The sequence below is a fragment of the Natrix helvetica genome (genome assembly GCF_964273705.1).
Source record: "Natrix helvetica genome assembly, chromosome: 6".
Lineage (NCBI taxonomy): Eukaryota > Metazoa > Chordata > Lepidosauria > Squamata > Natricidae > Natrix > Natrix helvetica.
Genome location: NC_138553.1, coordinates 73,176,208 through 73,200,887, shown reverse-complemented (window position 1 = coordinate 73,200,887; position 24,680 = coordinate 73,176,208). Strand labels below are relative to the sequence as shown.

At 41.3% G+C, this 24,680-nt stretch overlaps 1 protein-coding gene across 4 annotated transcripts in view; it reads left to right on the top strand.

Annotated features, from left to right (window-relative positions):
* Positions 1-789: 789 nt before the first annotated feature.
* ARFGAP3 (ARF GTPase activating protein 3) overlaps positions 790-24,680 on the top strand; it is a 41,107-nt gene continuing 17,216 nt past the window's right edge. The window contains exons 1-9 of one of the 4 annotated variants that reach the window (XM_081957031.1): positions 790-1,030; positions 6,119-6,237; positions 8,795-8,867; positions 14,254-14,385; positions 15,832-15,915; positions 18,666-18,750; positions 19,224-19,280; positions 19,984-20,028; positions 22,690-22,736. In XM_081957031.1, coding sequence (XP_081813157.1) covers positions 962-1,030; positions 6,119-6,237; positions 8,795-8,867; positions 14,254-14,385; positions 15,832-15,915; positions 18,666-18,750; positions 19,224-19,280; positions 19,984-20,028; positions 22,690-22,736 — 711 coding nt within the window. In that variant the 5' untranslated portion in view covers positions 790-961. Of the gene's footprint in view, positions 1,031-6,118; positions 6,238-8,794; positions 8,868-14,253; positions 14,386-15,831; positions 15,916-18,665; positions 18,751-19,220; positions 19,281-19,983; positions 20,029-22,689; positions 22,737-24,680 lie in introns of all 4 variants that reach the window. The other 3 variants (XM_081957030.1, XM_081957033.1, XM_081957032.1) reach the window with 3 other exon arrangements.

Below are 24,680 nucleotides of genomic sequence, written 5' to 3'. Positions count from 1 at the left end.
ATCCGAATGTAAATCATGTGGAATGCTGCAACGGTCGTAAGTGTGAACCGTGATCGTAAGTCCCTTTTTTTCCAGTGCCGTTGTAACTCTGGTCACTAAGCGAAGCGTTGTACCTCGAGGACTACCTGTACCTACTCAATCCTAAATTCCAACCCCCGCAAAAGATCAACTCCGAGTTCCTTTCGGGGCAGAGGATTTTCCAGGTAATCCAGGAGCCCCTCCAGCCGTCTGCTGGCATTCTCGGCAGAGGAGGGGGGAGGGAAAGTACTCGAAGGGGGCGAACCGAAGCCCCTTCCCAAACCGAGGTCGACCGTTGAACGCATCCTTCGCCTGGGAACAACCGGCTTTCCCCCTCTTTCCGGATCTTGTCGAGATTCTCTACCGCCCCGGGAGCTATTCTGCCGGTCTTCCCCACCCTAAATCGATCCATCCAGCCTTCCAACGTTCAAGCGAAGACAAGACAAGCCGAACTCTCCTCACCCGTCTTTCAATGCTCGTAGGCCCCGCCCACGAACGACGTCATCCGCGAGGCCTCCGGACTTCCGTTCTCCAAGCTCTCCTAGCAACGGGACGCCTCCTGTATCACGTGCGGCTAGTGGGGGTGTGAGGGGAAGAAGGGTGGGCGGGATCGTCCGAGGGACGCCCTCCAATCCGCGGCGGACAAATCAGCGGCAGGGACCCGTCGCGCACGCCTGGGCTCTCTGGGTCGCTTTTCTCCGCGACGTGGGATGTGTGTGTGTGAGGGAGCGCGCCGGGGCCCTGCCCCTTGGTGGGCGGGGCTCGGGGCGTGGTGGGACGAAAACGGCCTGGTTCCTGGTGCTTCGACGCGCCTGCGTCGCCGTCTCTTGTTTCTGCCGGTCTGGCAGCAGCGGCGAAAGCAACGGCAGAAGGAGGAGGAGGAGGAGCGGCGTTACCGTTTGAAGCGGCAGCGAGCCCCCTAAAATAGGGGCGCCGCGGAGGGATGTGCGAACCTAGCAAGCACGATTTGGCGACTGTCTTCAAGCGGCTCCGCGCCGTCGCCACGAACAAGGTAGGCAGAGGAAGCGAAGCGTCGGGCTTCCGAGTGACACGTTGCAAGGCGGCGAGAGGCGGAGCGAGTGGGAGTTGTGTGTGGGGGAGCCGGGAAGCCCAAGCGTGTTTATCCTGAGGGGTGGGGGGGGGGCTGGGGGGGAGAGAGACCCTCATGAAACCCTGAAGGTGGGGAGATTGCTGAGCGACATCCCCGAAGAAGGCAGCTTGTTCCCAAAGGGATCATTCATTGCCTGGATGGGTTGATCCATTTTACAGGATTTACTGCTTTATTGGGGGGGGGGGGGGTTATAAATAGAATTCATATTTGGATGGGGCTGTAGGAAATCATACACTTGGAAATCGGGGAGAAATGAACCGTCTGGGGAGACATTGGGGCTAAGCATTTCTCTAGCACTATCATTTAGAATAGAATAGAAAATAGAATAGAATATTGGCTACAATAGAATAGAACAGGATATAGAATAGAATATAGAATAGAATAGAATAGAATAGAACATACAATAGAACATACAATAGAACAGAACAGAATATAGAATAGAATAGAACATAGAATAGAATATAGAACAGAATAGAACATAGAATATTGAATAGAATAGAACATAGCATAAAATAGAATATGGAGAAAGAATGGAATAGAATTCTTTATTGGCCAAGTGTGATTGGACATACAAGGAATTTGTCTTTGGTGCAGATGCTCTCAGTGTACATAAGGGGAATAAAATACATTCCTCAAGAATAAAAAAACACTTAGTGATAGTCATAGGCTACAATAAGCAATAAACAATTGATTTGCTACCAACCTGCCTTCCATTGAGGACTTGTAAACTGCACGAGTCAAAAAGAGGGCTGTGAAAATATCTACAGACCCCTCACATCCTGGACATAAATTGTTTCAATTTCTGCCCTCAAAATGATGCTATAGGGCACTGCACACCAGAACAATTAGACAAAAGGACAGTTCTTTCCCAAATGCCATCACTCTGCTTAACAACTATTTCCCACAACACTGTCAAACTATTTACTAAGACTGTATTACTGTTATTCTTCTTATCCTTCCTAGTACCTATCTCTTCCCACTTACGACTGTAACCATGTTGCTTGTATCTTTACAATTTGTATTGTTTTATTTGTTTCCTAATATGATTTGATTGCTTGTTAGTAACCTATGACTATCACTAAGTGTTGTTTCTTATGCTTCTTGATGAATGTATTCTATTTTAGTTCCTTTATGTACACTGAATGCACCAAAGACAAATTCCTTATGTGTCCAAATCACACTTTGCCAATAAAGAATTCTATTTATTCTATTCTACTCTACTCTATTCTATTTACTATTCTATTCTCTATTCTATTCTCTAGACTAGACTAGATAGGGATGTATCCACAAAGCCTTCAATATCATTAGATTGTTTTTCTGCTAATAAAGGTACAGGTTTGGGTGTTGAACTTGGGAGAGGCAAGGTCAAGACCCCGTTCAGGTAGAAGACTTTAAAGCCAGTCTCTGCACCTTGCAGGGTGGTGGTATGTAGATACTGGTGCCATCCCCACTCAGGTCCTCCAAGAGAAAAAAGCATGTTGTATAATAATAATGCTGAGACTTGGATCATGCCTGTTATTTCAGCTGCATCTAAAGCGAAATTTTACTCAGCTGTGTGAAGAAAATATTGCAATAAAATCACAGTAGCAAACTTCAGCCAGCTTGTGCAAGAGAATGGTTTTGAGTCTGTATCGCTACATCTAGAAGAAGACTCGACTATTGTGTCACAGTGGTTTTCCCAAAGTTACTAAATCTTATGCACTTTCCAGAATAGATTGCACACTTTCAATATTGAATAATAGTAAAAAACAAACGAACACCAGAGACTTCCTGGCATAGATGTCTTGTTTTTTTCACTCAGAAGTGTTGCACCTAAACTCCAATCCTATTAATTCCTGGCCCCAGTGTATATTGTGGGATGTTGCCATCGTTTGACAGTCTCACATTCTAGCCAGTATTCATTTGCAAGCAATCACTTAATGTAATTATATACTCATGAGAACATGCTGGTTTTCCTGATCTTTCCATGTCTCCAAAATATAATAATATTAATCCAAGGCAAAAATATTTTAATGATTTTTTGTTGCTACTTTGTGACAATATTTTCTATGGCATATTTAAATCTTTGCTAGCCATATCATTTTAAAATAATGTTAATGTTCACTTCCTCTGTGCTGGAATCTGAGTTCAAAGTTCACTTTTTCGATTCCAGTAGCATATGTTTACATCACTGTGTGGAATGCAGTCTTTAATGTTAAGCTAGAAATTGATGCGTTGACTGAAAATGGCTTTTCAGTGTGTGTGTCAAAAGAAACAATTGTTTTTGCAATGCAAGCTTCAGTGCCAGTTGATCTTAAGGTATTTGTTTGCTTCTGACTGTTTAGACAGAAATTATTTTTATTAGATTAATCAAGTATCAAGTAATTCTATCCCCTTGCATTCTCTGAAAATAACTTTGAAGCAGCACACTCATTTTGAATGTTTCAGAATTTTTTCCCAAGAATTAAGCAAGGAATGCTTATGGAATGCTCTATATCAGTGATGGCGAACCTTTTTTGGCTCGCGTGCCACAAGTGGGGGGAGCGCAGGGCGTGCCGCACCCATAATGCAATGCACGACCCCCCCAGTGCGCATGCGCGCAAAATGCGCGACCCCCCATTTTTACATGTTTTTTTTGCCCTCCCCATGCTCCAGGGGCTTTATAGGAGCCTGGGGAGGGCGAAAAGGGCCTCCCCCAACCCACCGGAGGCCCTCCGGAGGCTTCAGGGACTGTCCAGAGGCTTCCCTGAAGCCTTTGGAGTGCTTAAAACCACCCTCCGAGCAAACCGGAAGTCACTTTCGGTTTGCTCGGAGGGTGGTTTTAAGCATGCCGAAGGCTTCAGGGACGGTCCCTGAAGCCTCCGGGGCGGCGGGGAGACTCTTTTCGCCCTCCCCAGGCTCCTATAAAGCCTCTGGAGCCTGGGGAAGGCGAAAAATAGCTTTAAAAAGATGAATTCAGCTGGCCAGCGCGCGCATGCGCACTGGCCAGCTGACAGGGCAGCGCCTCGCGTGCCCTGACAAATGGCTCCACGTGCCACTTGTGGCACGCGTGCCATAGGTTCGCCATCACGGCTCTATATGAATTATGTTCACAAGAATACAATGCCCTTTAAGATGAAGAAATAAAGGGAAGCTGCGAAGCAGAGCAAGCCAATTTATTTAGTTGAACTTAATTAAGCATTGAACAGAATTTTAATGCAATAGTTTGTGTCCGTAATGTGGATCCATTACATTCTGAGACCAAGGTTATTTTATCCAAGTTGGTTTCGTAACAAGGTGTGGGGGCTACAGTAAAAGGGAATATTTGGGTTTCATATGTTCACTGTTGCTCTCAAAGAAATGCCAACAAGTTATCTTGAAGACCAGTAAAGTGTGAAGGATCAAACCAAAAGCCTTTGAGTTTTTTTTTTTTGTCTTCTATTTTCACAGTGATCGATCAGCTGCCTATGGAGAGCTGAGAAATAGGAAAACATGTTTATTTTGTTGGAGATACTTGGATTAGGTTCTTTAAATAGTATCTTATATAAAAGTAGTATCTTCTTAAAATCAAATGCAGTTCCTAGTGGATCTATTACATGTAGTTATCTGGGCCACAGTACAAAAATGACCGGGCATTAACTATTTCAAGAATTATTTTAACTTCCCATTAGCTTACAGCCTTGAGACCTGTGATGGTCTTGTGTCCAGGACTTAAATCAGGTTTACCCTGCTTTGCTTTTTGAAGTAATCCAAGGTCTGTAAAGTCTTCCTATTTTGTGCCATTTTAATGTTGGTTGAAACATATGTTCATATGCAGTTGTTGGACGGTAAGAAAAGCTAGCATGATGCAGCAGTGTCAATAAGTTGTTTTACCAAATCATAATCTCCTTTGTGTATGTTCAGGTAGTCCTCGACTTACCACAGTTCATTTAGTGACTGTTCAGCGTTACAACAGCACTGAAAAAAGGCACTTATGACTGTTTCTCATACTTAAGACTATTGCAGCAGCCCCATATCATGTGATAAAAATTCAGGCTCTTAGCAACTGATTATTTATGACAGCTGCAGGGTCCTTGAGTTCTGTGATTCCAGTTTTGTGACCTTGTGACAAGCAAAGTCAATGGGGAAGCCAGATTCACTTAACAACCATGTTTAATTTAATAATTGCCGTGATTCACTTAACTGTGGCAAGAAAGGTGGTAAAATGGGGCAAAATTCACTTAACAGATGTTTCACTTAGCAACATAAATTTTGGGCTGGATTATGGTCGTAAATCGAGGACTACCTGTACTATAGTAGTCGTCATATCCATTTTAAGTTAGCGGGAACTGAAAGCACCCAAATAATTTTGGGTATACTTTTCATTTTTTCTGACCTACAGCCTAATTATCAGAGAGATACGTAATTTATTGGAGAAACCTTGCAGTTAATCAGGGTGGTTAATTAACTTGTTGCCTTCCCTGTAATTTCAAGCCATTGTTTGAATATTTTAGAATTCTCTCCCTTGCAGACAACATGTGGATATGATAGGTTGCTTATTGTATTTATTGATTTGCAAATATGTATGTCTGAATCTGCATCCATCCATCCATTCATCTATCTGTGCACCCCTTAGGAATGTCCAAGAGGTGCAACGACAGAAATACATGCCACTTGAATTGTATTTGAAGGCTTTGTTTCATTAATTGAAACTTAACACCTGATTTCAGCTTTCCTTTGCTTTGTAGACCTTTACAGAAGGTTGCAAATTTGAAGATTGGTCTTAATGTTACTTTTTCATCACTATCACAGCTTCAAATGGTCACTAAACAAGGCAATCATTAAACAAGAGCTACCTGTATATATTTGGTTAAGTTAAAAATATTTTAAATGTCAGATTTTAAATGTTAGATGTCAGATTTTAGTATTTCTGTTACTTCCCTTACCTCATTGTGCCACGGAAACTTGCAAGTAGGTTAACCAGCAGATCGTACTTATTTAGGAGACAAAAGTATGCTGCGTAATAACAATTAAATTGTGACTGTTTTCTAGTTATGTTTTGACTGTGGAGCAAAAAATCCAAGCTGGGCAAGCATAACATATGGAGTTTTCCTCTGTATTGACTGCTCTGGGACACATCGCTCACTTGGCGTTCACTTGAGTTTCATTCGGTAAGCAATTCATTTAGCAATGCATGCGGTTCATTCTTAGGGGGGAGATATTTTCCTCAGTTTTTGTGTCTATATGTACATATACATTTCTTCATCTTGTAGAAAAGATGCTTCTTGGTTCGAAACACTCTTGTTTTTGTTGGCTGTCTTTCTGGTGCACCGATATAAAATAAATAGAAATAGTCTGGCACATCTTTCATTAAAGTATATCTTACATGAATTTCAAAATATAGAGTATCAGATGAAAATTTCATTTTCAAGCTAAGCTTTGGTTAATATTTACTCTGATTTTGGTCACTCTGACATATGTTTCCCATAGCTTTTGTTTGTTCTTAAAATGTTTGCATGATTTGTTAGCTGTACTAGTATCAAATATCAATTGCAGCTCTTCTATTATGTCTTAGGACTTTATGCTTTTAACTCCTTTGAATAGTAACTCCTTTGCAGTTCTCTCCATAAATTAAAATATCTTCAACTTTACTGTGAGTATTGTTTTGCAGATCTGATAAAGAACAATCCTATACTCGTCGTTTCCAACTAAAATGGGTGAAGTTTATGTACCAAATATAGCAGTAGCTTTCCCCAAGTTTGGCTATTTTTTTTTCTGAAAAGTTTTTTGTTAAGATTGGCTATTTTTGTTTGACAATCTAACTCCTGTAAAGTTGAATACTCACATACTGAGTGGGGGATTGTTTTGCAATTGACTATTTAGCTTTTAAAATATTTTCAGTAATTCATTGGCTCTCCTTCAAGTTGAATATTATTTCATTTGTTTCATATGCCAATAATGCTTTTTGAATATTTATCTCTTTCCCGGCTCTTCTTGTCCCGTTCGCAGTATTTTCAAAAACCATGCAGCAAGCATTGCGAAGGAGATGCTTGATTTCTTATAAACCTTTTCTGTGTAAAATATGGAAGAGATTACCAACCTGTTGCTCTCCTCAGTTCCGTTTAATCAATTAAATTGTGGTGAAAAGATCTGCTTCTTATATTACATCTGGGATAATAAAAAAGACTATCATAGCTTTCTTACCAAATCCTTAACCATTCCATATAGAGCTTGATATCCAGGCTGTTCACCATCTGGGAAATCTGCTTCTCAACTTGTTCTAATCTGTAACTGTAAAATCTGACCAAAGCAAAATGGATTGGAACCATTTTTTTCTATGATATGAACTTATATTTTTGATAATACATGCCAGGACAGCAGCTGTTTTTAGCAAAAGCATCACACTACACTGAATTAATGTTAACTTTGTGTTGACAAGGATACCCAGAGCTTACCGTATTTTTTGGAGTATAAGACGCACCTTTTCCCCCCAAAAAGAGAGAGAAAATCTGGGTGCATCTTATACATTGAATACAGCAGTTTTGGCCTCCTGAAACCCTGTCCCTGCATGCAGAGGCTTTGGGAGGCCTGCAAAGTGCTCCTGGGGGCTGGGGAGGACAAAAAACAAGCAAAAAATGGGCCGTTTTAAAATCATTTTTGCCCCCCCCCCCCAACCCCCAGGAGTACTTTGCAGGCCTCTCAAACTCTCTGCATGCCCCATTTTTCACAAAAAATGAGGGGTGCAGAGGGTTTGGGAGGTCTGCAGAGTGCAAAAACTTTTTTAAAAATTTACCTCTTCAAAATCTTGGTGCATCGTATACTCCAAAAAGGACAATACATTTTTCCTATCAAAGATAAAGAACTTTAAATTCTCTATCAAATTCCGTTCTACTCCTTTCACTCCATACTTCAAGCCACTTGGCACCTTCTTCGAACTTGTTTCGTGGCTTTTATTTATTTAACTAAATGGAATAAGGAAAAATGATAGAAAAAAGGAGAACAAAATAACCATGATATAAATTTTCCTTGTGTGTATGTGTATATATAGTTCTATTTTATTTATTTATTTATTCGTTTGTTTTTTTAATTAAATTTTTACATCACCCATCTCGCCTAAGTGTCTCTGGGTGGTTTTCAAACATCTATATTGCATCTCTACAATGGTTTTAATAAAGAATAACCATATTTCATTATATTCATCTAAACAATTTGCGTTTCTTAATTTTGTGTCATCCTTCCTTCATAACCTGCTCATCCAAAACATTGCTAAAATGTTGACTTAAGACATTTCACATAGGTTCCTTTTAGGATGAAGAGTAACTACCTTGTTTTTTCAATGGGTCTGTATCCTCTTTGGCTTTTGTTTTATTTTTAACATGCCCCCAAGCCTCCTTGTTGCTTCAAAAGATGCGCTGCTTTATTGTTGCTTTTTAAAAAGAGCCATGGTGACGCAGTGGTTAGAATGCAGCATTGTAGGATAATTCTGCTGACTGCCGACTGTCAGCAGTTCGGCAGTTCAAGTCTCACCAACTCAAGGTTAACTCAGCTTTCCATCCTTTTGAAATCGGTAAAAGGGGGACCCAGATTGTTTGGGGGGGACGGACAATATACTGACTCTGTAAATTGTTTACAGAAGGTTATAAAACACGATGAAGAGGTATATAAGCCTAAATTGCTATTGGTATTAAATGGTTCTTCAGAAATTACTTCTATTTTTTTTGGTTTTAGATCCACAGAATTAGACTCAAACTGGTCATGGTTTCAGTTGAGGTGCATGCAAGTTGGAGGAAATGCAAATGCTGTAAGTACATTAAAACTTGCTTGGTTTTTTTTCCTGGTTTCTAGGAAGCAGTAATTAACTGGTTCAGTGGCTAAGAGGCTGAGCTTGTCAATCAGAAAGGCTCAGCAGTTTGGTGGTTCGAATCCCTACCGTGTTTCCCCGAAAATACGACAGGGTCTTATTTTCTTTTTACCTACAAAATATGGCTTGGGCTTTATTATGGGGGGAGGGTTTATTGTTTCGGGGTTGCCGGGTGGCTGCTCTCTTGTGAGTGGGCTCCCAAAGAGCCGGGCACAGCCTCATGGACGAATGGCTGTGTTGCGCTGTCGCAGCAGCCATGAAGTGACCACGCTCACGAGCAGCCATCTGGCAAACCCCCTTTGCAGCCGGGCACAGCACCATTCACTGACCTAGGGGTATCGTCAAGCCGCATGAGTGCCTGTTCGCTGCTGCCCGGCTCCTGCGGCTTGGTGCCTTCCAAATGCCAGTGAATGGCGCTCTGCACCGCTGGAGAGGGGGGTTGCGCGAGCAGCTGTTCTGCTCTTGATCACCCGACTCCCAGCCTCAGGATGCATGGCCCAGCTCTCATTACGGAGCCAGGGCACCTCCGCTGCCGCCATCCCAGCCTGGCTTTTTCTACGGCTTCCAACCTGAGTCTTTCGGCAGTGGCCACTCTGGGTGCATGCTCTATGGTTGTACGCTCTGCAGGCAGCTGGCCCACAACCATAGAGCTTGCGCCTAGAGTGGCCACTGCCAAAAGACTCCGGTTGGAAGCCGCGGAAAAAAATAGGCTGGGATGGCGGTGGCGGAGGTGCCCTGGCTCCGTAATGATCCAAAACAGCAATAAAATTAGAAGAGTGAAATAATAAATTATACTCTTTTGCCTAAATTATGCAGATTTTTAATGTGGAATGCAAAGGTTCAGAAATGTTGGCATTCAGTCTTACTAATTAGAAATGTGAAGCTATGCTTGGGTGAACTTATTTAAATAGGAAATGACAAACTTTAAATTCATCTCATCACTTATATGTCCAAATTCTGATATGTAGTACTGCTACTATGTTACTTACCTGAATAGAGTAGGGTTTCCCCCCCCCCCCCCAATATTTTCAATTATAGAAGAAAAATCGGTAAAGGTTTGAACTGTATTATGCCAGAAAATGTGGAGAAAAACCCAATGGCCAAAAGATTGGAAGAAGTGAGTCTGCATACTAGTATTCAAAAATATAATCTTAAACAGAGTGTGCAAACTATTGCACAATATTCCTAATTTCACCTGCTAGCCAAACAAATGCCTCCGATTTAGATTAAGACCATATGTAGAGTTGCCAGATATTAATACTGGTTTCAGCAAATAAAGGGAAGAAACAGAAACATTATTACTGAAGAAGACTGGATAATTGAGAAAGTATAGAATACTGAAAATAAATATGTACTTCATTGATTATGGAAAGACCTTTAATTGTATTGATAATATTCAGTTGTGGAATGTACTTAATAAAATTGAGATCTCATTGTCCTCATGTGGAATCTGTACACTGGACAGGAAGCCACAGTATTGAAAGTAAAGGAGCACAGTAAAAAATGGAACTAAAATGAAATACAAAGAAGAGCAAATTAATGACAACTGATTAGCAACAGAATTGATAGTGAAGATATTGAAATAATGGATAACTCCTGCCATTTGGATCAGCTATCAACATTAAAGGAGCTAACTACAGTCTTATCATTTAGGACAGTAGCAGTGAATGCCCTGGAAAAGATATTCAGATGCTGGTTTGCATCTATGATCAGAATCATCCAGGCAGTCGTTTTCCCCAAGGCATTCCATTCTAAGGAAGGAAAAGTTGGATCCTGAAATATTGATGTTTTATAAAGAACAGTTGCTGGAACTGGATATGCCTAGTTTGTTGAAAAGAAGAACTAGGGGAGATGTGATAGCAGTGTTCCAATATCTCAGGAGCTGCCACAAAGAAGAGGGAGTCAAGCTATTCTCCAAGGCACCTGAGGGCAGGACAAGAAGCAATGGGTGGAAACTAATCAAGGAGAGAAGCAACCTAGAACTAAGAAGAAATTTCCTGACAGTTAGAACAATTAATAAGTGGAACAACTTGCCTCCAGAAGTTGTGAATGCCCCAACACTGGAAGTCTTTAAGAAGAGATTGGATAGCCATTTGTCTGAAGTGGTGTAGGATTTCCTGCCTAAGCAGGGGGTTAGACTAGAAGACCTCCAAGGGAGATAGACCTAGCTTATAGAGTGAATTCAGCATATGCCAGAACACATAATGTACCCAGGGAGGTTCACATTAAATTCCTTAGGAAAACCACAAGAGATTAAATTCTGGGTGTACAAAGGGGGCAAACATTGACATACTGTGACAGGGAGATAACCATTCTAAAGCAGATTCCCAAAAAAATTAGGGAAAAAAGGAAAAGCTATTCGCAATTGGCGAATAAATTATACCAGAAGGGGGTGTGGTTTAGATGGTTGATGCCTGAAGGTATGCTGATATTCTGGGAGGAGACAAGAATCAGAATTAATACACCCATAGAGGCACAGGCCTTTATGGAAAAAAATAAAGCCAACCTAGAAAAAACAGAAGACACTACAACGGTCATACAGGACACGGGAGGGGCCGGAGCTCTGCCAGCGGGGGGTGAAGGGTCAACACCAAGAAAGCTCAGGTCACAAAAATAAATAAGAAAATCACAATGTTATAAACAGACCGAAAGTAAAAATGAATTTATAACTAGACTATATATTATAACTATATAAATTGATTGAAAATTATTCTTTCTAGAATTAATATGCTGATTTTTTATGATCATGTATTAAGATCTGATATTTTGATGTAACCTAGGAGTTTGGAGGGAGGGGGCGTCTGCCACACTTGCAACTGCCAAAATTTGTAATTCCACTTACCCTTTTCCACATAAATGTTTTTTAAAAAAAACCAATAAAACTTTTTGAAAAAAAAAAATAGAAGACCTCCAAGGTCCCTTCCAACTCTTCTATTCATGCTATGCTATTCTATTCTATTTTATTCTATTCTTTAAAACAGTCTTGATGAGGTAGACTCCTGATATACCAAGGATAGCCAAGAAAATAAAGAATTGGATTATAGAATAAATCAACCCAGAATTCTTACTCACCACACCAATGAGCAAGCTCAAATTACAGGTTGTCCTTGACTTGCAACAATTTGTTTAGTGACCATTCAAAGTTACAACGGTACTGAAAAAAAGTGACTTATGCCCATTTTTCACACTTATGGCCATTGCAGCATTTCCATGGTCACGTGATCAAATGCTTGGCAACTGACTCCTATTTATGACATTTGCAGTGATCACCTTTTGTGAACGTCTGGCAAGCAAAGACAGTGAGGAAGCCAGATTCACTGAACAACTAGCTTAATTGCTGTGATCCACTTAACAACCGTGGCAAAATAGATTGTAAAATGGGACAAACCTCACTTAATAAACGTGTCACTTAGTAATATAAATTTTAGGCTCAATTATAGTCGTACATCAAGGACAACCTGTATCATATTTTGGATACATTATGCCAGGGGTGTCCAAACTTGACAACTTTAAGACTTGTGAACGTCAACTCCCAGAATTCCCCAGACTTGTGAACTTCAACTCCCAGAATTCCCCAGACTTGTGAACTTCAACTCCCAGAATTCCCCAGACTTGTGAACTTCAACTCCCAGAATTCCCCAGCCAGCAGAGCTGGCTAGGGAATTCTGGGAGTTGAAGTCCACAAGTCTTAAAGTTGCCAAGTTTGGACACCCCTGCATTATGCAAACATCCAGCTTTATCGAGAAGTTTATCATGTTGGGAAATGTGGAATGAAAAAGAGAGCAACTCATGTTAAGCGCAAGAAACCTGGAACTGGGATAGAATTCAGAAGAAGTCCAAGTTTATTTTATGCTACCTATATACAAGGATCTGAACTGCTAACGGAAAAGGCAAACTGGTGCTAGATAAGAACATAATTCATGGGGGGGAAGGGGGACTCCAAACTTATGATGCATTTGACCCCGCCCTCAAGCTCAGCCTTGTTCTAGCAGCAAAATGGATGGATTCAATCTCACAGCGGGAATCTGTGCACTATTGGAAGAGCTAAAAGAGGCCAGCTGAGGACAGATCATCCTGGAAAAGGTCCATCTGTTTGGTCATTAAGAGTCAATATCCACTTCATGGCACCTCATCAATTCTCTTGATGCACACAATTCTATTATGGATTAAGCTTTGATGACAGGTACTCCTCGGTAAACAATCATTCATTCAGCAACTGGAATTTCGATGGTGATGAATGAAGACACAGCATCCCTGCGATTTGGGCCCTTGGCAATCAAGCCTGCAATTACAATCCTCCTCCTAGGGTTGCCTAATTGCCATTTGCAACCTTCACTACTGGCTTTCGATAAATAAGCAGCGTCAGCCGGCAAGCTGGCAGATCACAAATGGCAATCATATGATGTCACCTCTTTAACAACCATGCAGCATTTACCTAACAATTGCAATTAGAGCTACTGTTGTAAGACACTTAAGAAAAGCAAGGTTTTACACGGAGGCAGGAAAAACCAAAGGTACAAGTACAGATTAGGCAAAACTTGGCTCAAAAGCAGCAACTGTGAGAGGGACCTTGGAATGCTAGTGGATGATCACTTGAATATGAGCCCCCAGGGTGTAGCAACAGCCAAAGAAAGCGAATAAACACCAAACTTAATCATTGTCTATAAGAAAACCAAAGAAGTATGGATAGTGAACATGGCGGCTTTGACTGAGGAACTCTGGGAGTTGAAGTCCACAAGTCTTACAATTGCCAAGGTTGGAGACTCCTGGTATCGACAGTATCACCACCAGCTGGATATGTAACTGGCTGACCAATCACACTCAACGTGTAGTCCTCAATGGAACTACGTTGACATGGATGGAAGGATGCAGTAGGGTTCTTTTCTTAGGCCCACTACTCTTCCATATCTTCATAAATGGTTGAGATGAAGGGAGAAAATTAGAACTCATCAAATTTGCAGATGACACCAAACTGGGGGGAGTAGCCAACATTTTAGAAGACAGGCTCAAGACCCGAAAGGATCTTGACAGACTTGAACACTGGACCCTATCCAACAAACAGTAATTCAGTGCTGAGAAAAGTAAGACTTTGTACTTAGGCAAGAAAAACCAAATGCACAGGTATAGCATAGGTGGTACCTGGTGCAGTAACTGTGAGAGGGAGCGGGTGGGGGGGAGTGTTGGACCAAAAGACCTCCAAGGTCCCTCCCAACTCTGTTGTTATGTATTCTTCAGCCTTCTGAGAAAATGAACTAGTCAGCAATGACATTGAGGATTTTTAAATATATTATTTTAAAAGCACGCCTTCTCGATGTTTTCTTTTTAGTCTGCATTCTTTCATCAGCATGGTTGCGTCACAAATGATACCAATGCCAAGTATGGCAGTCGTACTGCCCACCTCTACCGAGAGAAGATTAGATCTCTTGCAGCTCAGGCAACACGGAAATATGGCACAGATGTAAGTCATGTACATATTTTACTGATTTTGTCTTGTTCAGTCATCTGAATGTTTATAAAGCTAACATGATATGGTATTGGCATCATGGTATTCATATATGTCAAAAGGCTGCAGGTTATTTGAAAAGAGAAAGCAATATTGTATTTTTAATATCAGTGCTATTATCTTTAAGCTTTGCTTTTCTGCTTTTTATAACCAGTTCATATGCAAAGATAAAATACACCATACTGTTCTTGTTGTACGGCTGTGTTCATACAACTGGTTGGATCCCTACAATTTATTTGCAAAAACGGTTGTGTTTGACTGAAATGATTGAGCCTAGTTGCTGGGGCTGAGAACCTGGGCAGAAGTCCATCTGCTTTAAAGAGCTATCCAGATAGCTCTTGATATACAACCACAATTATGCCCAAAATCTCTGTTACTAAGCAAGATAGTTAAATGAGTTTTGCCCAGAATCAAAAATTTTAGCGAGGGGTTCTCTACCCGGTTGCTGGGTGGGCATGGCCATGGCAGATGTGGTCTAGTCGGTCTCCTGCACGATGGGAGGGGGGGTTGCCCTCCCCAGAGTCAGGAAGCTTTCCTCCAGCCTCTGGGAGGGCGAAAACGGCCTCCCCAGGCTGTCTGGAGGCTGGAAACGGGCTCATTTCCGGCCTTCCCAAACTTCCGGCCGGCCCATTTTTCACGCTCCCTAAGCCTCTGTGCGCGCCCTGCACTTACCTGCATCCAAAATGGGCCTCATGGAGAATCCTGGGAGGGGCAGGGTGGGGTGGGTGGGGACAGCCATGAGTGGAATTTGGGGGTTCTCCGAACTGCACAGAATCTCAGCTAGAGGTTCTCCTGAACCCCTTTGAATCCCCAGCAGCCCACCCCTGGTTTTGCCCCATTTTGCAGCCTTTCTTGCCACAGTTGTTAAGTGAATCACTGCAGTTGTTAAGTTAGGAAAACAGTTGTTAAGTGCTTCTGACTGTCCCGTTGACTGTGCTTGCCTTGTCAGAAGGTCACATGAGCGAGGACACTGCAACCGTCATAAGTACAGGTCAGTTGCAAGGAGTCCAAATTTTGATCACGTGGCCATGGGGATGTTGGAACAGTCATAAATGTGAAAATAGCTATAAGTCACTTTTTTTTCACTGCTGTTGTAACTTTGAACAATCCCTAAATGGATGGTTGTAAAGTCAAGGATTTCCTGTAATGGATACACTCCAGAACACCCTTTCTGAATTGGATCCCAAAAGCTTAAAGCTTTATAATTACAAGCATCTTCAATTTCATCTTGTTCACAGCCAATTTGTCCAGTATTGTGTAAGGGTTTCAGAAAAACCGGTTGAACAGTTTTCCTACATTAGGAAACAGGCGAAAAAGGTAGTGCAAGCACTTTGAACAAACAGAAAAGCAGAGAATCCCGACAAACGTCTCACTTTATGTTTATGTTATTGTGGATTTTAGTTATGGATAGATGGCTCCGGAGCCCCTCCTTTATCACCTCAAGAGAAAGAAGAAGACTTCTTTGCCTCTCACGTCTCCACTCGGGTATAGAATAACTGAAAAGTTTTTCATTTCATGGAATTTTGTCTATATGTGAACAATAGGAGGTAAGATAGCGTGGGCATCATTAGAGATGTCTCAGCGGCAACCGAAATATTGGTTCACCCCTGTCACATTCCTGTATGTCACAGTAAACTGCTGAAAGTTGATCATGTCTCCCTAAAGTCTTCTCCAAGTTACGTAAATCAATGTCTCGAGCAGTTCTTCTAATGTTTTTCTTTTTAGCCTCTCAGTCATCTTGGACGGGTTTTGGTATGCGTTCCACAGCTGGCATCCAGAGCCCTTTCTGCGGGCACAGGAGCCGTTGCCCCAGCTCAGCTCCACCGTGTGTGCGCCTTGCGCTAGCCAGCTGATTTTAGGGCTCTGTCACACATGCGCGAGGGACAGGATGCATGCTGGAGATGTGTGCGCATGCACGGGGGTGGGGGATACAGCGCACCCTCCCCGCGGCCCGTTTTTGGTCCCAGGAGGCTGCAGGGAGCACGGGGGGATCACACATGCGCACGGAGGCGGGGGGTTGCACACTCATTGCGTTAAGGGTGCAGGGGCACACACGTCCGTATGCATGCACATGCTTTTGGCACGCGACGACAAAAAGGTTAGCCATCCCTGGTCTAGGTACATTCTGATCAATGTAGAATAAAAAGGAACAGTAAGTACTGCTTCTCATCCTATGCTTCTCTCTTTGATTTTTCCCGTTGAAGTGACATAAACCGTGCTAAAATTCTTTATGCTGATTTCCAGACCCTCCTGAAATCTTGTGTTGAGTAGCACAAAGCCTAGAAGAGAGGTGGAGAATTATGGCCCTTTTATGACTTGTGGACTTCAACTCCCACTATGCATGAGCCAGCCATAGTTTCCTATCTCTGGCCTAGAACAAAGTCCTGTGATAAGCAGCCCGATGCCTTCCAGCTTAATCCATTCATGGTTACAGTTGTTCAGCCATCTCGTTTTTATCTAGAGATAGTAATGTTCTAATTTACCTGTTGTCAGCTTCTCTGGTAGAACCTAACGGGGAATTTATTGGATCGCTGAAATCAAAATATGCTAGGTCCATCACAATCCCAGGGCCATATGATATTCACTGGCCTAATTTATTTTTGACAAATCCGTACTAAATCCAAGCAGTCATTTTCTAAATGCCTAGCCGCCTCCTCCTCATCACCAACACCATCATCAGGTTGCCAATTGGGCCCACAATAATTGCTGATGCCGTTGATCCATCTTGTTTTAGATCTCTTTTGTGGGCACTTTTTATCAAGTGGGATCTATTCTATCACTGCTTTGGTCCCCCCGGCCATCCGTTCTTGTATGTGACCATCCCATTTCCATTCTTTTACTCTCTTGATGATATTGTATACTTTCATTTGTTCTCTAATCCATATATAACATACATTCACACACACTCTCTCTCTCTCACGCACACACACATGCACACACACACATCGCATTCCTCCTCTTCTTCTTTCTTTTCTTTTGACTACCTTCTTTGACCTGGGAAGTTCCTCGATGCCATTTCTCCCTCTTCAAGCGCTTTCTATATCTGAACCAAGAGTTCATCGTTTTCCCTTGATAAAACAGAAGACGAACCGCTTTGCCTCAGGGTGCTTCACCTCCTCTTCCAGGAGAGCAACCGGCCTTCATTTCTAACGTGTATAAATTCTGTCTGTGGAAGGAAAGCAAACATGACACATTCTCTGCAGGTCATAAAAAGAAATTCTGTTTGCCTTCATGCAAAAAAAAGATCCTGTTTGTTCACTCCGTAAGCTTGCTGATTGAAACGTTGGCTGCTTTATTTGTCCCCTGAACCTGTCTCAGAACGGAATCAGCAACAAGCAATATCTGTCACACAGTGAGCAGTCAGCAGCCCTTCCACCTTCCTGGCTCTTCTGCTGTCTCCTCTCTCCTTGTCCTGTTTCGTCTCAGTTGAATTCCCTTCAAGCCCTTGCTCAGTCCCTCTTCACATGCTCACTAAAACCAAATACAAATCCATTTAATTTGGGTTAGAAGAAATCTTACAGACTAAATCAGGGGTGGGCTTCAAATATTTTAGCAAGGGGTTCTCTGCCCAGTGGCTGTGTGGGCGTGGCCATGGTGGGCATGGCCTAGTCGGCCACCTGCACCACAGCGGGGGGCACGTTTTTGCCCTCCCTGGGCGCAGGAGGCTTTCCTTGAGTCTCCAGGAGGGCGAAAACGGCCTCCCCAGACTCCGGAGGCCGGAAATGGGCCTGCTACCAGCCTTTCTGAATTTCCAGTAAGCCTATTTTTCGCCCTCCCCGAGCCTCTGCGCACGCCCTGCACTTACCTGCATCCAAAACGGGCCGCATGGCGATTCCTGGGAGGGGTGGGGCTGGGTGGGCAGGGCCAGCCAGGAGTGGGATTTGGGGGTTCTCCGAATTGCACAGAATCTTATCTAGAGGTTTTCCGAACCCCTGCGAACCTCCAGCAGCCCACCACTGGTAAATGCATTTTTTGTACAAGCAAATTGATAGTAAAATATTTCACTGCACTCACTACCTGGACTTGAAACTAAAACTTCCTCATTATTCATATCCGATAGATTTTTCAGCTGTATTTCTGAATGAGATGTCAGAAGAACTTCTTAACCTATAATATGACTTAATATATTATATACATGAACATTAGTCTGTACCTAAACTAATTCTGATGAGCTTAATTTTAATTCTTTGGACTTCAACACTGCTAATAACGTGTTTTTTTTGTTTTCTTGGTAGGTTATTGACCCACAGGAATTATCACCACAGGAAAAAATTAATCCACAGCAGAGTTCTTCAGAAAATAATTCAGAAAGCAAAGATGGTATAGTTTATCAACTTCATTTCTAAAATGTGTGACAAAAGGTAGCAAATATGTAAAAATTCCTAAATCCTGTTGATTGTGTTTTTATAAGATTGTTGGATAAATAGCTTTTATCAATTGTAGTGCTTTCAAAAACATATACAAAACTACTTACTCAAAACTAGGTGAGTTTTGCTGCTTTATGACCCATGCCAGTTATTGTCACACATGAAAAGTTCTAGAAATATGACTGCTTCTGATAAAAATATACTTTAAATTTGCCTATTGTAATCAGTTCTGATCAAGATAAATTTTCAGCATACTGCCACTGCCTTTAATTCAAATAGGTAAGAACAGAAGTTGACTGACTGGGAAAACAGGAAGCTGAATTGACTGTATGTGGATCAAGGATTTAGAACTGTACCAATCTTTAACATTTATATGCTTGCTGTTTTGTTTTGTTTTGTTTTGTTTTATATATATATTTCTAGAAGATCCAGAATATGGACCAAGCGTCGATTACCTTAGTGTATCGCCTGAAGCTTCTTTAGGTAAACAGTACAGAAGAAAATATCTCTGAATGTCTACAGATGTAGCAGGATGGACAAAAAAAAAACAGTACAAATCTTATGTTGTGTTTGTTGACTTGTCAGCAGTTTCATAGTAATAATTATCCTAGTCCTCAACAGCTAACTATTACTACAGTTCGGAAGATGGCATGAGTCAGAATTACACATTATTGCTACACATACATTACTGAGACATGTTTTAGAACACGAGCTTCTTCCGATAGCTTCTGGTTTACTTGTAGCTGTTTTTATTTGAGGATGTAATTGTTAGCATCATATAATAGAGCCACGATTCTGGATGTTCTCTTTAGCATGTTTGCAGTTGAGTCAGAAATATCTTTCCACTTAGAGTATTCTGAGTCTCCATTCCTGATGTTTGTTTTTCAGCTGACATGCTGCATCCATGTTTAAGCTATATAAAATTTAAATGAACAAACAGAATACAACCGCACTTCCTTTTGGGAGATCAGAAATTCTGGCAAGATGGAGAAATTTAAATTGTTTCTTCCTTCATTCTGAAATGGCACAACTCCCAAACATCGGAAATAGCATATCTATTTCCTGGGGTGTGGGTGAAGGGCAATTTGGTAAATTGGCTGTTAGAATCAAATGCAGCTGCATTCTTGTATAAATGCATATGTTTATTTAGTTAGTGATATATATATATTTTTATCTCTTATTTTAGCCAACTTGGAGAAGGTAAATACTTCAGGCACCGCACCTAACAAAGGTGACTGGATGTTTTAGTTATCCTGTTTTGCTGCTTCAGTTTCCACATACTTCTGTGGAATAGAGCATTATATTAATTTACTTAGTTTGTGTTTAGCACTTCCAGCAAATATATCTACATGCTTCTAATTTCTTTTTAAATTTTCTCTTGCTTCTGAACCGACTTTTTCTACTATTTTTCTTGATGTAACTAAAGAGCAGTGAGATTTATTCAGTAGCCCCGTATTTAACATGTTACATCTTTGAGGTGACTTTCATATGGAGATCCAAAACTAGTTTGCATGCAAGTGACAAGACAGGGAACTGGCAACAGATGATGAAGGCTCTGTTATCTGTTTTATTGTGTTGATATCTGTTACATTTTCTGAACAGTTCATTGCTTGTAGGCCATTCAGGTCTTTGACTTCAAGGAAGAATCTTATTCTATTCTGTTACATGGGGTTCAAGTTTCTCCTGCACTGAAGGAAGTTATTAGAAGCTAGAAGTGATGCCATAATTTTTTCTCACTATTTACATAGAACAAAGCACTGCTTTCTTATTTTTCTTTCTTTCAGCAGTTTAGAGTGGCATACAGAATCTAATTCTTAATCTGATCCATTGACTTGGGTCAGCAGTAGTAGTTGTGGATAACATTAATAGTTAAATCTTGTAGCAAAAGTGGATTTTCTTGGTGAGAAATGGCATAATTTCTTCTAAGTTTGCTTTGGCAACACTCAAAATATTCAAGGTTCCCATATTGATATTCCTGTTGTTCTCTTTTGTCAGATGTTTTCCTGACAGTTGTGTCTTAGATGTAGGGAAGTATTATGTTCTGGCCTTCATTTATTTGGAGAACTGTTCATAAGCAGTTAAAACTGTATTATACTAAGTTGATACTTAGAGGTACAAAATTTCATGATTTACAGAATCACTACCTGGTTTTGTGCAAGGGTTGCATTTTTTCTATGTATTAATTATCTCCTCTTCTTTTTCTTCTCATTCCTTTTACTTTTGTCAACTGCCTTTTGCTCCCTCTTAGCTTTTCCATCCATTGTCTCATATGAAATTAACTGGTTACTCTATAGTGACATTCTACTAATTCAGCAATCCGTTGTTTTTAATCACACACCCACACCCTAACCGTACTACTATCATTTCTACTTATTCTGTCCAAGTGCATTAAAAAGGCGATCAACCACTTATGCAGAACTGGTAGTAATAAATATGTATTTTGTTTGCTGTAATATTAATAGCAGTAGCACTCAGACTTATATACTGCTTCACAGTGCTTTATAGCCCCCGCTAAGCGGTTTATAGAATCAGCATATTGCCCCAAAAATCTGGGTCCTCATTTTACTGACTTTGGAAGGATGGAAGGCTGAGCTGGTGAGAATTGAACTGCAAACTGCTGGCAGCCGGCAGTCAGCTGAAGTGGCTGAAGTCAGTTCTAACCACTGCAGCTATCAGCTAATAATATACCACGTACCCTTTAGTTTAGTCCAGGGTTGTCAAATGTGGTGAAATTCAATTTTTTTTACTACTGTTCTGTGGGCGTGGTTTGGTGGACGTGGCAGGGGAAGGATATTGCCAAATCTCCATTCCCTTCCCACTCGGGGGCCAGCCAGAGGTGGCATTTGCCGGTTCTCCAAACTACTCAAAGTTTCCGCTACCGGTTCTCCAGAACCTCTCAGAACCTGCTGAACTTCACCCCTGGTTGTCATCACATGACGTATTGCTACTTCCCCCCCCTTTGCTAAAGAGGAAGTGGGACACCCCTATTCTAGTCCTAATGTCATTGTTTCCTTTGAAAAACAAGAGGTATCTATTTTGGCCTGCATAGTTCCATAAACATTAACGCAAAAGTTAATTCCCCTGACCTTAGCGGCACAGGAATTACCGGTACTTATAAAGACTGAAATTTCCAAATCAAGCTCAGTGCCTAAGGACTGCATCTATGTAATGTTCTTGGCAAGGCTACCAACTCAGCTTGCCTCCTTCCAGATTATTATTTTTTGTTCATTTAAAATGGGGGATTTCCAATCTCATCCATATTCCAGGGTTTTCTTGTTGTCAGGTCACTCCTACCTGTCTTTTGAGATCAGTAAGGACTGGCCTGGCACCGCCATCAGTTGAACCATCCTCATAACAATACTCACCTCCAAGATATATGATATTACTCCATCTTGGCTTTATGAAGATAACTTGTTGGTGAGATTTACCACATTGGAGGAAAGATTGTTGGGACAGATTTCTAATTCTGAAAAACTGCAGTTTATTTAATGTGTCGGTTGGTAAACTGTTGAGGGATTTAATTGATTCACTTGCATACAAATATTCAGTTATTTTATTCAACTTAACATATCATCTTAGTTTCCCCTAAGAAAAAACTGTTATATAGACATTCTTGAGAAACATATTTCCCCTTTTATACTAAATTATTTTCTTCAAAAATACAGAACTTTGGAAATGCATTGATTTATATGCAGGTGCTTAGACTTCCCTTCTCTGGATGATTATATATTATTTTTAAATGTTGAAAACCAATTCCATATTATATTGTATTGCTTTTCCTAATTCTTTTAAGTTAAATGGGCAATTCTGGTGTTTTATACTTTTACAGATATCATTGTTAATGATAATTTCATCTTGTATATAATTCATAGGCTGTGTATTTTTCTTACAGAACTCAGCTGTGTGATGAAGAAGAAACCAAACCAAGGAAAAAAGGGAGTAAGTATTTAGACTGATATTTTCAAGACTCTCTTTTAATGGGATGTTCAAGAGATTCATGCTCTTTTTTATGTGGTTGTGAAAGTTAATATATAAAGAGTTGTATAGCTCTGAATTTAATCAAATTAGTCCTCAGTAGTTAGGCCTATATGCAGGTCACCCTCTCGTAAAAAGTGACATCCTATTATTAACTACCATATTTTTCGGAGTATTATACAAGACGCACCCTTTTCCCTCAAAAAAAAGGGTGAAAATCTGGGTGTGTCATATACACTGAATACAGCATGTTTTGCCTCCCGAAACCCCGCCCCCTCCACCAAAATGGCCGTGCAGAGCCTGTAGGAGGCTTTCAGAGTGCTCCTGGGGGCTGGGGAGGGCGGAAATGAAAAATGGCACGTTTTTTGCTCAATTTTGCCCAGTCCCCAGGAGCGTTCTATAAGCGTCCTAAAGGCTATTCATGTAATTTTTTTGATGAAAAACGGACTGGTTTTTGCTCCCCACCCCACCCCCGGGAGCACTCTACAAGCCTCCTAAAGACTATTCATGCCTTTAAAAAAAAAAAAAAACAGACCCGTTTTTGGAAAAACCGTCCATTTTTGGGAGGTCTGCAGAGTGCAGAAACATTTTTTTTATTTGCCTCTTCAAAACCTTGGTGCGTCTTATACTCCGGTGCGTCTTATACTCCGGTGCGTCTTACACTCCAAAAAATACGGTAGTTGAAGCGAGGCAGGGATGTTGGGGCGGGGGGAGAATTGAACCTTGTGGCATTCTTACCCAGTGCTCTTAAATTGGCCCACAGAGCCTCCACTACAATAGTATGGAGGCAAATTATGAAAAGCAAGTGATGATGGCATAATGCATATTCAACAACTTACATCAGTCAGGTAATGGGAAACAGTTGTTAAATAATGAGGAAGGCATCATGTACCTATGGTCTCATTGGACTCCTTGTGCTTGCTACAGATATCACTGGACTGGGTTATACATCCATTTAGATGTCTATGGAGATTCTCAGTCATCCAGGTCATGGTTGACCCAAAGATGCTATTTTCAAGAGGCAGCTGGACTTTCCAGCACCGTCCAGTCAGAGCTGAAGAAGCTTCTTGGATGAGAAGTGAAACGCCTTCAAAGAAAAACCAGAAAGCCCGGTTGCCTCTTGAAAAAAGCACCTTTGGGACATCTATTTAGAGAAACATTTGCCAGTCTTATTGCCATGCTATATAGGACTGACTCGGGAGCAAGCGGTAGTAATTTGATCAGCTGTTTTCTTAATTCCATGCATGCCTAGTCTTCTTTTCTATAAGGTAATTTAGAAGTACTGTATTTTTCGGAGTATAAGACACACCTTCCCCCCCCCCCCCCCCCCAAAAAAAGAGGGTGAAAATCTGGGTGCATCTTAAAACTGAATACAGCATTTTTGGCCTACTGAAACCCCGCCACCTTTGCAAAAATGGACGTGCAGAGGGTTTGGGAGGCTTGCAAAGTGCTCCTGAGGGCTGGGGAGGGCAAAAACGAGCAAAAAACAGGCTGTTTTTTATCGTTGTTGCCCCTTCCAACCCCCAGGAGCACTCTACAAGCCTCCCAAACCCTCTGCATGCCCCCCCTTTTTGCAAAAAATGTGTCAATTTTTGCCTGTTTTTGCCCCCCCCCCTGGAACATTCTACAAGCCTCCCAAAGCCCCTCTCCCTTTTGGGGGGGGCAAAAAATGAGGCGTGCAGAGGGTTTGGAAGGCCTGCAGAGTGCAAAAACTTTTTTTAAAAAAATTACCTCTTCAAAATCATGGTGCATCTTATACTCGGGTGCGTCTTATAGTCCAAAAATACGGTAAGCTGTATTTCATATGATTTATATCTAGCCACACAAACGGTGCAATTAGAATGCATTTTTTGTATTCATTTTTACAACGTCGCTGTACCAGATTTGACATCTGAATTGTTCATTAAC